The 16369-nt window shown below is 61.6% G+C and overlaps 1 protein-coding gene across 2 annotated transcripts in view; it reads left to right on the forward strand.

Moving 5' to 3' along the window:
• The first annotated feature begins 283 nt into the window (after positions 1–283).
• Positions 284–16369, forward strand: part of Celsr1 (cadherin EGF LAG seven-pass G-type receptor 1) — a 97040-nt gene continuing 80954 nt past the window's right edge. For both annotated transcript variants that reach the window (XM_013158622.2, XM_013158627.2), the window contains exon 1: positions 284–3790. In XM_013158622.2, the coding sequence (XP_013014076.2) occupies positions 307–3790 (3484 nt within the window). In that variant the 5' untranslated portion in view covers positions 284–306. The remainder of the gene's footprint in view (positions 3791–16369) is intronic.

Consider the following 16369-nt stretch of genomic DNA (forward strand, 5'->3'; position numbering starts at 1 on the left):
CAGAGCCACCTGGAGCCGCCGCGCCGCAGGTGGATGCGCGGCGCCCTCCCGGGAAGCGCGGAGGAGCCATCTTGAAACCAACTTCGCCAACTTTCGCAAAGTGCTCTCGAAGTGGAAGCTGCGGGCGAAGCCGGGCTCCCGGGTCCCGGGGTACCCGCCAGGGCTCCCGGGGAGGCTGGGCACGGGCCGACCAGAGGGTCCGGGCCCGGGCGCGCGGGAGCCACCCCCCGGCCACCGCGCCGGGTGGATGCGAGAGCGCGCCGGGTGCATGGATTGTGCGCGGGCGCCCGGCTCGGGCTGCGGGCCATGGCGCCGTCGCCGCCGCCCGTGCTGCCCGCGCTGGTGCTCCTGGCCGCGGCCGCCGCCCTGCCCGCGCTGGGGCCGTGCGCAACCGCCCGGGAGCTGCGCGAGCCCGGCGGGGCCGGCGCCGTCGTCCCGGGGCCCGGCTGGACCCACGCGTGGGACGTCGCGCGCACGCCCCAGGCACCGCGGGAGCTGCTGGACGTGAGCCACGTCGGGCGGCGGACAGGCCGGAGGCGCGGGCCGGGCTCGGGGCCCCGGGGTTGCGCGCGCCTGGGGTGGTGCCCGTTGTCGCCCCCACTGCCAGTGCGAGTCCTCCTGGCGAACTGGGGCGCCCCGACGGCGATGAGCCCGCATCCTAGACTGGGTGCCCGGCAGCGACGCCGATTGGGGCCTGGGATTGGCGGCGCGTCCCGCTCCCCGGCTACCCAAGGCGCCGCCTCCTCGGTGCACTCGGCTCTCGCGCCCCTCGCCTTGGACCCCGCTCGCCGCTGCCCGCCGCCCGGAGGCCCTGTCCGCCTGCGCCTGCGGTGCGCCGTGCGGCGCTCGCCAGACTCGGTGCCCGGAGAACTGCAGCTGGATCCACCCTCAGGGACGCTGCCACCGATTTTGCTCCGGGCTCGATCCAGGGTATCACGGCGGGCCAGGCGGGGCGCGGGTGGCAGCACCAACCCCCAGTTCCCGTTGCCCAGCTACCAGGTATCGGTGCCAGAGAACCAGCCGGCGGGCACCACGGTCATTGAACTGGTCGCGCATGACCCAGATGAGGGGGAGGCCGGGCGCCTGAGCTACCAGATGGAGGCGCTATTCGACGAACGCTCCAATGGCTACTTCCTCATCGACGGGGCGACGGGCACAGTGAGCACGGCCCGCGAGCTGGACCGCGAGACCAAGGACACGCACGTGCTCAAGGTCAGCGCCGTGGACCACGGTTCCCCGCGGCGCTCGGCCGCCACCTACCTCACTGTCACTGTCAGCGACACCAACGATCACAGCCCGGTTTTCGAGCAGTCGGAGTACCGCGAGCGCGTGCGTGAGAACCTCGAGGTGGGCTATGAGGTGCTGACCATCCGCGCCACCGACGGCGACGCGCCCTCCAATGCCAACATGCGCTACCGCCTGCTGGAGGGCTCCGGGGGCGTCTTTGAGATTGACGCGCGCTCAGGCGTGGTGCGCACGCGGGCAGTGGTGGACCGGGAGGAGCAGGCCGAGTACCAGCTGCTGGTGGAGGCCAACGACCAGGGCCGCAACCCGGGCCCGCTCAGCGCTACGGCCACCGTGCACATCCTGGTGGAGGACGAGAACGACAATTACCCTCAATTCAGCGAGAAGCGCTACGTGGTTCAGGTGCCCGAGGACCTGGCCGTCAACACACCCGTGCTCCGCGTGCAAGCTACAGACCGCGACCAGGGTCAGAACGCGGCCATCCACTACAGCATCGTCAGCGGGAACCTGAAGGGGCAGTTCTACCTACACTCGCTCAGCGGGAGCCTGGACGTGATCAACCCGCTGGACTTCGAGGCCATCCGGGAGTACACCCTGCGCATCAAGGCGCAGGACGGTGGCCGGCCGCCCCTCATCAACTCCTCCGGCCTGGTCTCCGTGCAGGTGTTGGATGTGAACGACAATGCCCCCATCTTCGTGAGCAGCCCCTTCCAGGCCACGGTGCTGGAGAACGTGCCACTGGGCCACTCGGTGCTGCACATCCAGGCCGTGGACGCGGACTCGGGGGAGAATGCCCGTCTGAGCTACCGCCTGGTCGACACGGGCTCGGCTGCCGTGGGGGTTGGCAGTGCTGGGCCCGAGGACCCCGACTCCACACCGGACTTCCCCTTCCAGATCCATAACAGCTCGGGCTGGATCACGGTGTGTGCGGAGCTGGACCGAGAGGCGGTGGAGCACTACAGCTTTGGCGTGGAGGCGGTGGACCATGGCTCGCCGCCCATGAGCTCCTCGGCCAGTGTGTCCATCACGGTGCTGGACGTGAACGACAATGACCCAGTGTTCACCCAGCCACTGTATGAGCTCCGTCTCAACGAGGACGCGGCCGTGGGGAGCAGCGTGCTGACGCTGCGGGCCCGAGACCGGGACGCCAACAGCGTGATCACCTACCAGCTCACCGGCGGCAACACCCGGAACCGCTTTGCACTCAGCAGCCAGAGCGGCGGGGGCCTGATCACCCTGGCACTGCCCCTGGACTACAAGCAGGAGCGGCAGTACGTGCTGGCCGTGACCGCGTCGGACGGCACACGCTCACACACCGTGCAGGTCTTCATCAATGTCACCGATGCCAACACCCACCGGCCGGTCTTCCAGAGCTCTCACTACACGGTCAGCGTCAGCGAGGACCGGCCCGTGGGCACCCCCATTGCCACCATCAGTGCCACCGATGAGGACACAGGCGAGAATGCCCGGATAACTTACGTGCTGGAGGACCCTGTACCCCAGTTCCGCATTGACCCTGATACTGGCACCATCTACACCATGACGGAGCTGGACTATGAGGATCAGGCTGCCTACACGCTGGCCATCACGGCCCGGGACAACGGCATCCCTCAGAAATCGGACACCACCTCCCTGGAGATTCTTATCCTGGATGCCAACGACAATGCGCCCCGGTTTCTGCGGGATTTCTACCAGGGCTCTGTCTTCGAGGATGCTCCCCCATCCACCAGCGTCCTCCAAGTCTCTGCAACAGACAGGGACTCAGGCCCCAACGGTCGTCTGCTGTACACCTTCCAGGGCGGGGATGATGGCGATGGGGACTTCTATATTGAGCCCACTTCTGGTGTGATCCGCACCCAGCGCCGGCTGGACCGGGAGAATGTGGCCGTGTACAACCTGCGGGCGCTGGCGGTGGATCGGGGCATCCCGGCTGCCCTCAGTGCCTCTGTGGACATCCAGGTGACCGTGCTGGACATCAATGACAACCCCCCTGTGTTCGAGAGGGACGAGCTGGAGCTGTTCGTGGAGGAGAACAGCCCGGTGGGGTCAGTGGTGGCAAAGATTCACGCCAACGACCCCGATGAGGGTCCCAATGCCCAGATCATGTATCAGATTGTGGAGGGCAACGTGCCCGAGGTCTTCCAGCTGGACCTGCTGAGCGGGGACCTGCGTGCCCTGGCCGAGCTGGACTTTGAGGTCCGCAGGGACTATATGCTGGTGGTGCAGGCCACATCGGCTCCCCTTGTGAGCCGCGCCACAGTGCGCATCCATCTCCTGGACCAGAACGACAACCCACCCGAGCTTCCGGACTTCCAGATCCTCTTCAACAACTACGTCACCAACAAGTCCAACAGCTTCCCCAGCGGCGTGATCGGCCGCATCCCAGCCCACGACCCCGACCTCTCCGACAGCCTCAACTACACCTTCCTGCGGGGCAACGAGCTGCATCTGCTGCTGCTCGACTCGGCCACGGGCGAGCTGCAGCTCAGCCGGGACCTGGACAACAACCGGCCGCTGGAGGCGCTCATGGAGGTGTCTGTGTCTGGTGAGTGGCCTGGGGGGGAAGGAGTAGCTCCCTGTGGGTCGCCGGGAGTGCCTCGGGGACCCGCCAAGGACCCCACAAGGCAGGCGTGCCAGGGCACATCTGGGCAGGGCTCAGGCATCTCTGCCCCTGTGGGATGCTGGGGGTGGCGTGCTCCCCACCCGGCTGGCCCTGGGGCACAGGCCCGCTGCTTGGCTCAGCACTTTTGCAGGGAGCAGGCCCAGGCGTCTTCAAGTTCACATGCAGGGCTTCTCAGGTCTCATCCAGAATCGCTCAATGACAGCCTGCTTCGGGCTTATCTGGGTCGTCTGGTTTGCCTGGTGATCCTTTTGGGTCAGCTCGACACACGCACGGCTGTCTGGAAGGATCAGAGGTCACTGCCCGCTGCATGTGCCCATTAGTTCCTGGGTGGGACCGTTGGAAATTACCTTGTAGTTCCTGAGTCACCCTGTAATACGCCTGCCCTCCCCAGTCTGGCGTTTCTGTCTCCTGCAGATAATAACAGCAGTCGGCCCCTGTGTGCTATCTCCGAGGCAGCTCTTTGAAAAGCAGGCCCCTGTTTGATGTCGGCTGGCTCCTGCTCACTGTTGGACTGGGCTTGTAATTTAGGAGCCGTTTCAGAGCCCGCCCTTCTTGGTGGTGGAACTGGTGTGAGAACCTAGCCTGCTGCCCCAGGCCTGGGCAACACCAGGAGAGGAGTGGACAGCTCAGCCCCAAAGACTGGGCTGGGAAGGGTCCCGCCCCGTTGACCCTTGCATGCCTGGGTGACCTGCAGTGCTAGGGATGGGGACAGCAGAGGGCCTGGGAATTGGGAGACATGTGGGCAACAGATGCACCCAGGGTGGCTGTGTGAGGGGCTGTCTGTTCCCCCGTCCTGAACATGACTGGGCAGCCCTGTGTATGAGGCCAAAATGCCCCGAGGAGGCCTAGGTCTGTGGGCCGTGCACACGTCTAGATGAGTTATTTAAACAGTAAGTTAACAGGATCCAGTTTGCCCTGGGAGCTCAAGAGAAAGGGAAAAGTCTATTTTCTGACTGGTTTTAGCTGGTGTTTTATGCGTTGGGGGTTGGGCAGAGGGTAGGTTCGAGCTCAGTGTGTCTCCCCCGGTGACCAGGGATGCACAAGTTCAGTTTTGGTGTCATGCAATACCTGGTGTGGTTTTGGCCACACAAGGTGACTGGGCAGGTTGTGTGGGTGTGTGGAGAACACAGAACGGGGGCTCATTGGGGACATTGTTCCCAGGCGGCATGCATACTCCCCGTGTCTTTGTTTGCTAGGTGAAGCAGAGTACAAACTTAGGTCTGCGTGAAAACAACTTGGCAGCGTTAGGGTTCAGATTTTTGAGGGCACACTGTGGGCAGGAGCGAGTCTGTGCTGGGGTGGGGTGTTTGTGTGTTTGCAGTGCCCTGGCATGCACCCCTGGATGCGTGGACAGCAGCTGAGGGTGGGCCTGGTTGGAGAGACCCACGGCCTGGACCTCGGCTGTTGGTGGGCCCCGGGGCTCCTGTCGCCTGGCGAATGAACCCATGCTGTGTTTCTTGCCAGCGGCCCTTGGCCGACGGGCCTCACGTGAGTGCCCATGCGGGTGCAGACCGGAAGCAGCTCTCTAGACTTGCACTCAGGCTGTTTGTCCGTCTGGTGACTGCAAGCTTCTGGATGAGGCAGTGGAGGTGCGGCGGCTGTCGGTTACTTTCAAGGTCTCGTGAAACAACCCACCTCCGGCTCCCCTCACCTACGGGCAGCTTTGGAGGGATTAGCTGCAAAAGCGGTCGTTCAGTGTGAGCTGTGCCTGTGGAAATACTGCGTAGCCTTCAGAGCAGTGACTGTGCTCTTATGCTCAGCCGAGGCCAGACCTGCAGGTCCGAACAGCAGAGCCCTGGGTGGAGACCAACCCTTCAGAGAGCTCAGCCCTGGGTGAACCGGGGGTGGACTCTTAGGTTTTATTGGGGAACAATGTGGGAAAGCTGTTGATTCAAACTCAACATTGTTTTCTGTGCAGCCTAATTGGCATGGCAGGATTTACAGCCATACCCTAAAGGCTTTGATGCATTATTACAACCCTGGAGGCGCTAGTATTAGGTTCTGTGGGGGCCTGCAGACCAGGGGCCTGCATCAGGGGCGGAGCCTGCAGCGGGGCGGAGCCTGCAGTGGGGCGGAGCCTGCAGCAGAGGCGGAGCCTGCAGTTGGGTGGAGCCTGCAGAAGGGGCAGAGCCTGCAGTGGGGCGGAGCCTGCAGCAGGGTGGAGCCAGCATCAGGGGCGGAGCCTGAGAGCAGGTAGTCTTGGGGACTTAGCATCCTCTAACACCCGCATTTTCAGAAAGATTATAAAGTCTGAATGTGGTGAAATTCAAATAACTGCCCCTTTCGAATGCCATCCAGCCATACCAGGTGCTCATTTGGTGTGTGACATTTTTGTTTTGTCATGTGTGACACACCTGACTGACAGCTTCAATCCTGCAACTGGGACTTTGGACTATGAACATTTATAGAAACCGCGTTTTGATTTATTGATTTATTTATTGGCGTTTTTGAGACGGAGTCTTACCTTTTAGTTCTTGCAGGCCTTGACCTCACTGGGTAGCCCAGGCTTGAGCTCTTGGGGATCCTCGTGCCTCAGCCTCTCATGGCTGGGATTACAGGCGTGAGGATTGAGTCAGGTGACACTGATGTTTCTAACTCTGGCCCCGTGCTCTACCTCGGGCTCAGGGCCCCGCCGTGCTGGTCAGCTGGTCTCCTAGGATGCATGCTGCCAACCTGTGCATGTGGGAAAAGCAGTGTTTGAAGGGTAGAGATGATTGGTTGGTGAGTCACTCAGACGTGTTAGAAAATAGTAGAACACAGCGAATAATGAGATTGAGTAACCTTTTCTTCCCTGTTTGCTGTTTGCTTTGGAGGGAGTGGTGGTGTGAAGTCGTCTAGGCTTGATAAAGTTTTAACGAGTATTTGCCTAGTGAAACACAGGATCCCGAGGTGACTTTTAAGGAGAAGATTACAAACAAGGAAGAAGTGCTGGGCCCAGAGGTGCCAGAGGTGCCAGGCTGCGTCTGGTGTCACGTTTCCTCCCAGACCGGCAGGTAGCAGGGTCGGGGTAGCAGGTAGGAATCAAGCTGGGTTTGAAGAATGACCTAAGCCATCCTGGAAGGGTTAGGTGCAGGCTTGGGGAACTCTGGAAAGTCATTGCTTGGCCACATTTTGAGAAACAAGGGTTTGTGCACCCACTCAGTGTCCACTGTGTGCACCGAGGTCCACAGTCGGATAAACACAGAGCTGAGTTCCAGGGAGGAGAGGCCGAGAGGCACCGACGGGGGTGTGTGAAGTGCGTGGTTGGAGGAGCGCAGGCCCTGGCGGGTTTGGGGCCAATGCCAGGGCCCAAGTCCCAGCCGTAAGGAGTTGGTGGGTCGGTGTGCACAAGCCCCCCTAGCCTGCCCTGCGATTCTCTGTCTAGGTGCAGGTGGCACTTAGCATGGGCACTGGTACCTCTCAGGGCCTGGGGTGGGGATCAATTCAGCGTCCATGAGAATCCTGCTGGAGCTGAGCAGTGCTGGGGGGTGTGAGGGCCAGGGGTACCACTTCTCTTTCATTCATCAGACCTGGGGTGGGGGAGCAGGGGCAGCGGAAGAAGAAGCCTTGGAGGCTGGAGGGGACACAGGCCACAGGGGGACCTGGATGCACTGGGGCAGGGCACCCAGCTTGGCCCAGGTAGAGTGGCAGGCAGGTGGACCGTGGGGAAGCATCTTGAGCCCTCGGCAGGAGCCAGTGGGGAGGGGCTGCCCAGTCATGCCCAGAAAGTGGCCTGTGTTCTCGGCGACACCAGCACTGCACCCAGGACCTGGGTCACTGTCCAGGAACCCTCTCAGGTTTGGGCTGACACAGATGCCTGTCCACCCTGAAGCCTGGTGCCAAAGCCTGTTGAGGTGGGAGCGGTGCCCAGGGAGTGGGGTGTGCCCTTGTGCCCCGGGGCCCTGCACTCGCCAGTGCTTGATTCAAACAGAGGCAGATTTTGTCTTGCGTGGCTCGGTGTGTGGAAAATACTCCCGAGCTTGGCGTGGTATTGCAGGTCTCGGCCTCGGGGCAGTTTTTCTGGTTGTCCTGTCCTCAGTGTTTTCTGGCTATCCTGTAACCTGAACTCGGGTTCATCCAAGTGCCCAGGGTTAAATGCCTGGTGATCCAGAGGCACAAGGAGCCGCCTACCCTCTCAGTTCCACGTATCCTGGCTTCCTGTTGTTTTCTGGGGTGTTGGCATTGGAAGGGTTGGGGGGTCCCCTGAGGACGTGGGTGGGCTAGGCTGTCAGGACGGTCCAGCCTGGTGTTGGTGGCCACTCCTTCATGGGGGCGAGAGTCTCCTCAGCTCCCTGCCATAGGCTGGACCTGGTGCTTGGCAAATATTTGTGGATTATTTCTGGAATGGGTCAGGGGGGCACGCAGTGGAGGCGGCTGCCTGTCTGGCTGAGCATGCAGGGCACCCAGAGCTCCCACAGCCCCCTCGCCATGCTGGGGTGCTGGCCCAGCGCCAGGGCCAGGTGTTTTCTCAAGGGCTGAATGCTCGGTGCTCCTGCTTCCGGGAAGAGCTTGCGGGCGTCTTGGTGTTCACCTCACCTATGGGGTGTGGCATTCCCACGCTGGCAAAGCCCCGCTGCAGCCCTTTACCTCGCTGTCTTCTCCAAGTCTTCCTGTAGGCGAAAGCCAAGGGTTCTCTTTTAGGCAAATAAAGCACACACACGTGTACATGCATGCACACGCACACTGAGGCTGCTGCAAGGGCTCACCTTAGGGAAGCATGTTTCCCCAGCCACTCCTGCACTCTGTACTAACCTTCCAGGGGTGATGGGCAGTACCCAGGGACACAAGCATCCATGAGAGCCAGAGCATTGGGGCTGGAGGGCGGACCCTGTGCAGTGGGCTTCCCTGCAGGAGGGGAGTCCCTCCGGCCCATGGCTCCCAGGGCTGCCTGCCATGTCCCTATGCAGGTGGGCGAGGCACAGCCAGGGGCTGTGGGAGCAGCTGGCCTGTCACGTAGGAGGGTGGGCTTTGCAGCTGCCTTCAGGGGGGCAGGAGAGCCCCCAGCTCCAGGGGCTTTTATTTGAGGCAATGATGCCCCAGTGGCCCCCATTGGGAGTGGAGATCCCGGAGACCCAGGGCCCACCGCTGACATGTAGACGGAGCGGGGTCAGGGGCAGAGTTCAGCCTGGCCACACCTGAAGTCCACCTTGTGTCCTTGTACTCACAGGTCCAGGTGACACGGTGCAAGGCTAGCCAGTTCAGGGACCTGAGTGTGGCTGTGCCTCAGTTCCCCAGAGGAGCTGGGCTAGCAGATGCTCTGTACAAGGACGTGATGCAGGCCGGGAGGGCTGGTGTCCAAGATGTGGCTGTCACCAGGAGCTGCCGAGTCGCTGCTCTGACTGGAATGGTGGGAGGTGCTGCACCCCGCTGCGTGTGGGCTGGCTGTGGGGTGCCCTCGCCCTCTCTCCCAGCTCCTCTTTCTTTGCACGTGCAGGTGCCTTTCTTTCTGCTGCTCTGGCCTCCCTGGTGGCCAGCAGGGGCCTCGGGCCACTGGACAGAGCTTGAGGCAGAGAAGATCGTGGGGCAGCACCTTCTTGCCCAACCCACAGGCCAGAGTACCTGGGGCCGGCAGGGGCCTGGATGGTTGGTGTGAGGGGAGCTCAGTTCTGGGGCTTCCAGGGGCCTTGTTAGGTTGAGGGGAGCGGAGGGTGGCCTTGGGTGGCCTCGGGTGGCCCTGTGTCAAGTCTTCAGAAGTGCATGAAGCTGACCAGACTCTGGAACAGTCATGGACAGGGCGAGCGTGGCCCTGAGACCCCAGGTCTCAGCCCCGGCCTCGCCTCATCTGTGTGGTTCTGTCCTCAAGGAAATGGGGAGGTGGCACTCTGTCTTCCCTCTCACTGTCCCCCCTCACGCAGGCTGCATCTAGATGTGGCCCGTGTGCTGGGCCAGGGTGTCTCAGTCACTGTTGCCTGGTGCTGCCTCTCTCCCACATACCTGGCCCACTGCAGGTCCGTGGGGGTCTGCTCCGTGCCAGCCTCCTTGTCCTTCCGGGCGTCTCTGTCCTCTAGAGAGGCTGCTGTCAGGGGCCTGGCCACAGAGGGCCGAGTACACTGTCCCGCTGCCAGCTGGGGACTGGGCATTCCCAGGACTCAGACATGGGAGCTCAGTGTGAGGTCTGGGTACCAAGGGAGGAGGCTGGGGGTCCAGGGAGCTTCGTGCCTGGGCAGGAGTGTGGTCCCCCACCCCTGTGGAGTCCGGGAGCGGGGCTGCTGGGAGAGCTGTGGGGGGCGCTGGGCCGGGCAGGGCAGCTCCCTGAGCGGGGCAGTGTTGAGGGTCAGTGAAGCCCCTTGTGTGGGCGGCAGGGGACGGACACGGGTGAGGACCCACACCGTGTGGCAGCCGTGGGCCTGCCCTTTGAGGGCCTCCATGATAGCCTGGATTCCCCCACGAGCAGCCTGCTCTTCTTCCTGCTCCTTCCTACTCTCCCATCCATCTGTCTCTTTGTCTGTCCACCCATCTGTCCATTCACCTGTCCAGCTCTGTCCATGCATCCGTCTTTTCACCTTCCATCTTTCTGTCCATCTGTTCATCCACCTGTCCATCCACCCGTCCATCCCTCCCTCCCTCTTTCATCTGGTCCATCCATCCTTCCAACAATCCATCCATCCATATGTCCATCCATCTATCCGTCTGTCCATCCATCCACCCATCCACCTGTCCGTCTGTCCATTCGTCTGTCCATCCATCCACCTGTCCGTCTGTCCATCCATCCATCTGTCTGTCCATCCATCCGTTTGCCCGTCCATTCAATTCTCTTTATTTCTAACACCCTGTTTTCACTCCTGCTTCTGTGTCTCTTGATGGCTTCAGGATCTTTTTTCCTGTCTAATCTAACAGCGGCTTGCTCAGGGTGAGCTAACAGCCGTGCATTCCAGTGGAACCGCAAGCTGTGTTAGCATTTGCAGATAAGGACTCAGTGAGGCAGCAACTAGGGGTCAGCGGCTCCATTGTTTTTGTAGCCAGGGTGGAGTTACGTGGCTACCGTGCTGTTCCGCCTGGGGGCAGCTGTGCAAGGCTGTGGTCCAGCCGTGGCCGCTCACCTCAGGGTGATGCGGGATCCCGGGTGGCCGTGGCCTCGCTGTGAGCACTGACCCTGGCACCGTGGAGAGAGTGAGGCTGCGCAGGAGATGAGGCCTGGCTCGTGCCCTGCGGCCGTCCTGTGCCGCTGCCTGGCCACAGCAAGCCTGGCTCATGTGGTCCCTGCAGAGGGAGGATGCTCGGACCCCAGCTCATCCCAGCCCCTGCCGGTCTCCGGGTGGGGGTCAGGGGACGCTGGGACTTGGTGAGGTTCTTTCCCTGCCCATTTGTGCCACGGTGCTGAGAAAGGATCCCATGTACAGAACGTTTGTACATCCCGCCTGTGGGAAGGCGTTAGTGTGCAGAGTGCCTGAGGAGCTAACACTCAGCAGGAAGCAACCGCATGCAAAAGTGGGCAGGGACTCGGCAGACATTCCCCTGAAAGATACAGACGGAACCAGTACGGTTGTGCAGGGCCGTAGCCCCAGCTCCTGAGGAGGCTGAGGCCAGAGAACCACAGGTTCAAGAGCAGCCTGGGCAACTAAGTGAGACGCCTCTCAAAATAAAGGGGGATGGGGTGTAGCTCACACAGGGCAGCTATCGGTGGGAAGCCCTGAATTCAGCGTGTGGTACGGAAAAAACATGCCCACATAACATGGGAAGTGAGGCTGAGGACAGTCATACCCGGGGGTGGCAGTGGGAGGCACGGAGGGGTCCGTCAGGGTGGTGGAGTGGCAGGCATGAGGGTGCGGGACGTGAGGACAGAGCTGTGTCCTTGCGGTGGAGAACTAAACATCCATTTCCTGTGACGGGCAGTCCCTCTTTTAGAGGAGTCCCCAGGAAACGAAGCAGGGTCTGGGGGAGAGGCTGGCACACCTGCGTTCATGGTAGGCGGAAGGTGGATGCCGCCAGAGTCGGTGGCAGAAGTGTGGGTGAACGAGAGACAGCACGTCCACACGAGGGAGTATTACTCAGCCTTGAAAACAGAGGAAGCGTCAACACAGGTTACAGCTTCGGTGGGCCGTGGGGCATTGTGCTGGGAGCAGGAGCCGGTCAGGAAAACCCAAGTGCTGTGTGAGACACGGAGTAGAGTCCTCAGACAGTGGCATTTCTCGGGGATGGGCGTGGGGCAGGGGGTGGGAGCCCAGCACCTAGGGGGAAGTCCTGGTGGAATATGGTGCCCAGCACCGCGGATGGACCTGTGTCTCTGAATGCCCCTTTAAAGATTGATAAGGTGGCGAGTTCTAGTTTATGTGTACTTTGTTACGGTGAGACTTAGCGTGCACGAGAGGCACACAAAGCTGTCCCGCCCCCAGGCAGAGGTGGGGGGCAGTTCTGGGCTCGGGCCTCAGGTGTGGTTTGTTCTAGGAGCCAGCGGCTGTAGCTGCCAGTCGCCCATTCTGATCATGCTGGCGTCCAGGACCTCCATTGGGCTCGGACAGCTCCCTCCTTCCATGCACCTTTCTGAAGCCCGAGCCCGTGTCCTGAGGCATAAAAGGACCAAGCACATTCATATACACTTGGGCCTGGTTCAGGGATAAGCTCTGGTTGGAGTGTGGCCTGGTGTTGGGTTTAGGGTTAGGGTTAACATTGGCTTTAGGGTTGGGGAATGGGTTACGGTTAGTGTTGCGGCCGAGGGTGAGTGTCTGTGGTTAGGGTTAAAGCTGGCTTTAGGGTTAGGGTTCCTAGAAGCCCCAGGAAATCAGGTGTGGTGTCACACCCTGTGTGGCCAGCCCTCTGGGAGTGGGAGGCAGGACTGTGGGTTTCAGCCCTGCCGGACAGCTTAGTGACTTGGGGAGACGCTGTCTGCATAAAGTGAAATAAAGACCCAGGATGCCCAGCTCGGGGCCTCTGCGTGCAGAGCCCCTGTGCGGAGTCAGGGCTCCTGCCTTTCCTCACGGCCTGGGACTTTACACCTGGTGTGGCATGGGACTCCTGGGCCCCTGAGTGTCCCAATTGCCACCGAGCCAAGCCAGGAAGTGGAGACAGGCTGGGGAGTCTGGCCTGATGCCCAGCCTCCCCCTGAAGCCCCCGAAGATTGGGCGGCTGTGGGCAGCAGGGTGCCCAGGCCTGCGTCTGCCCCGGCATCCAGCATCCTGGCTGCTACCGTCCCCCGCCACCCTTTGGGGCCGAGGCCATGTTCTGGGTTGCTGGGTACCCTCCCAGGTTCAGCTGTGTTTATCTGGGTTTTCTGGCACTTGAAGCAGCTTGGTGCCCTGGGAAGAGGAGGACGGAGGGACCTGCTGTGGTGCAGTGCGGGGGACACTGCCACCCGATGTCTCTGTCCTCCTCAGAGGAGTCCCGAGCCTCCCTGGCCTCCCTGGGCCTTAGACACACCTTTGGCCCAGCTGTTCGGCCCTCCTCTGACCTTGGGGTGCCACACGGGGCGGGGCTCTGTCGGCTGAGTCCCCACAGGCTTCCCACCTCCTGAGTGACTTGGGAAGTGCTGCTGGCTCTCTGGGGTGGTGGGGACGGGCAGAGTGAGGGCGGCCAGCACATCGAGCATGTCTGGTTTCGTTTCATTTTGTTTGTCTTGGAGATGGGTCCTGCCAAGTGGCCCAGGTTGGCTTTGGACTTGGGCTCACATGGTCCTCCTGCCTCAGCCTCCTGAGGACTACAGCTGTTACCCGCAGTGCCTGTCTTGGGACAACCGTGCTCCCTCCCTGTCCCCTGAAGCCATATGACACAGACGTGGGTGTCACCTCTCCCGTTCAGCCTTCTGTCTCCAGCTTGGAAAATTCTAATGCACAAAGCTCCCCAGGTCTTCAAAGAGAGTGGAAAATATGAAGGTGCATTGTTCTGGGAGGCTTCCTGTCCCTGGGGCACATGGCTGCCGAGGTCAGGGGTGCGTCTGTGTGCACAGGACAGGAAGCCAGTGGCCTGAGTTATGGGGTGTCCGCATGATCACCTGACTGAGGTCTGAGGAGCCGGCTGAGGGACCATGGCACCTCCGCGGCGCCTGTGGTCCTGCCTTCCAGGCGCTGCCTGGTCCAGAAGCTGAAACTCTGAGTGCTGGCGGAGGACAGACCACACTGGGGTAGGCAGGAAGCGGTGGCCTTCGGGTCAGGACAGCTCTCCGGGTTTCCGGTTTGGCCTGGACACCCGTTGTGCTCCCAGCCTGAATTCCGTTTTCCTCCTGGTGTTTTCTGTCCCTCACTGGCTGGCAGACTCGGACAGGGTACAGCTCCAAGCGGGGTGGGGGTGGGGGTGGGGCCCTCCCGGGCTAGGCTGGTATCCAGCAGCTCCGTTCTGTGCAGCCCGTGAGACTGAGGCAGGGGCAGCTGTGCGGACGAGGTTGTTCCTTTGTGTAGGAACCTGTGGGGTGACAGCTCTGGAGCCAGGTGCCAGGACACCCTCGGTCCTTTCCCACCACTGGTGAGCCTCCGTCTGTGCCCCCTGCTGCAGGCTTCCAATGCTATCTTCTTCTTACAACTGGCTTTAAAAATCCAAAGGGGACGCCAGGTGGAGTGGAGCACACCTGTAATCCCAGCACACTGGGAGGCTGAGGCGGGAGGATCACATTCAAACCCAGCCAGGGCACTTGACCACTTAGCAAGAAAAAGGTGCTGCGGATGTAGCTTGGTGCAAAGGTCCTGGGCTCAGTCTCCAGAACACAAAAACCAAGACAAAACAAAAAGGGGTCTCGTGAGCTTGGCAGCTGTGCCTTGGGCTCGGGGCCTCAGGGGTGGGCAGGGTTGGGGGTGGGGAAGCTGCAGGGGGTGGAGGGAGCTGCATAGGGATGGGGGGTAGCTGCAGGGTGCTGAGGGGGGAGCTTATTTAGTTTTTGGGTCTCTGAGACAGGGTCTTGCTGTGGAGCCCAGCCTGATGTGTTCTCAGTGATCCTCCTGCCTCAGCCTCCGGGGTGCTAAGATTACAGTCGGGTGCCGTCGTGCTTCCTTGTGCTGGGGTTTAAGGCCTGTGAATACCTCTGTTTTCTTGGGCTGTTTTTACGTTTTTATACCTAGATTCTTCCTTACCATCTTCTGTTCATTTCTTCGCTGTTCAGGAGGCTGTTACTGAACCATGGGCCTGTGGGTCTCACTGAGCAGCCATCTGGCCTGGCCTGCCTGGATGAGGGGTGCCAGGACTTGTGAGGGGGGCAGGGGCCCTTGGCCTCTCTGGGTGGGGCTGCAGCCCAGCCCTGCGTCCCCTCCTGGCGACCTGCCTAGGCCTCCTGAGGTAAAATGCAGATTCCTGGGCACGCCCAGCCCTGTGGGTCCTGCGAGTCCCATGGCCTTTGCTGCTCCATCTGAGCCTTGGCCCCATGGAACCCATGTGGGAGCCTGTAGCTGGAACCTGAGGGTCCCTCTCTGCTGTGCTGATGCGTCCATGGGTGCCAGGCTGATTCCTGCCTGCCTGTGTACCCATGGGGGCTGCCAGCTGCGTCTCTGAGGGTGTGGCCTCTCCCTGTCCACCTGCCTGGGGTGGGGGGGCCTCTCTTGGCAACCCCCAAGCTCAGCAGCCTCATCCCATTCCTGGCTCCTGCCTGGAGCTGTGTCCCTGCCCTGGTCTAATGCCGTGCTGTGGAGCTGAGCTTGGGTCAGGCGGTATCCCTGCCATCTCCCCACATTCAGGACATCCTACCACGTGTGGCCTCCCCGCACCGTCACCCTCCAGAGCCCTCCATGCACACCTTTGCTGGCCTTTGCCCATCTCAGGAGGTGCCCAGTGGGGTGGCTGTGCCACCGTGCATGCCAGGCCTAAGCCTGCCCTAGGGAAAGCCCGTCCTCGAGGGTTCTCTCCAGGCCTCCCCACTTTTGAAAAAACTAATGTCGCCATACTGATGAACCGGGCATGTCTAGGCTGGAAAACAGCAGCCGCTCCACGAGGCTCACACAGAAAGGATTTAACGTGGGGCCTGGAGCTGGGGCGCAGGGGGACTCTGCTCCTCACCGGGCCCAGCCCTGTGGCCCTCCCTGACCGTTGGGGTTGTGTACCCCACCTCAGTCTATTGCACCCATGGCTCCCTCCCGCCTTTTGGGGGACAGTGCTGGGGATTGAACCAGCTTTGCACTGAGCCACGTCCCGGCCCTTTATGACGCAGGGTTTTGCTGAGCCATTGTATTGCCCAGACTGGACTTGGCCTTGTAGTCCTTGTGCCCTCAGCCTCCCGGGCCACGGCCTGTGCCTCCTTCTCTTCTCATGAGCATCGTGGCTCCCTTGGGCAGGCCCTGGCCAGAGCCCGCAGGTCTGGAGCAGCCTGGGAGACACGGTGGCTGGACGCCCAGCCCTGCCTCGCCAGAGGAGCACTGACGGCTGCGGCGGGGCCGAGCTCAGGGCTTATCTGGGCCGTGTAATAACACGCTCCCTAACGTCTCTGCAGTGCGTGGGGTAAGGCACAAGGCGAGCCCCTGTAATCTTGCCACTCAGGAGCCGTAATTAGGACTGGAGTGCACCCCGCCAGGTTCTTTCTGCGTGCGTGTCGGTCTGGGCTTGGTTTTCAAAATCACCACCTTGGCTCGGCAGCCCGGTGCCTACCCCGTAGTTACCCCTACCCGGGCATCT

This window comes from Cavia porcellus, unplaced genomic scaffold (genome assembly GCF_034190915.1).
Source record: "Cavia porcellus strain 051 isolate PalLab524CR breed Dunkin Hartley unplaced genomic scaffold, mCavPor4.1 scaffold_40, whole genome shotgun sequence".
NCBI classification, from domain to species: Eukaryota; Metazoa; Chordata; class Mammalia; order Rodentia; family Caviidae; genus Cavia; species Cavia porcellus.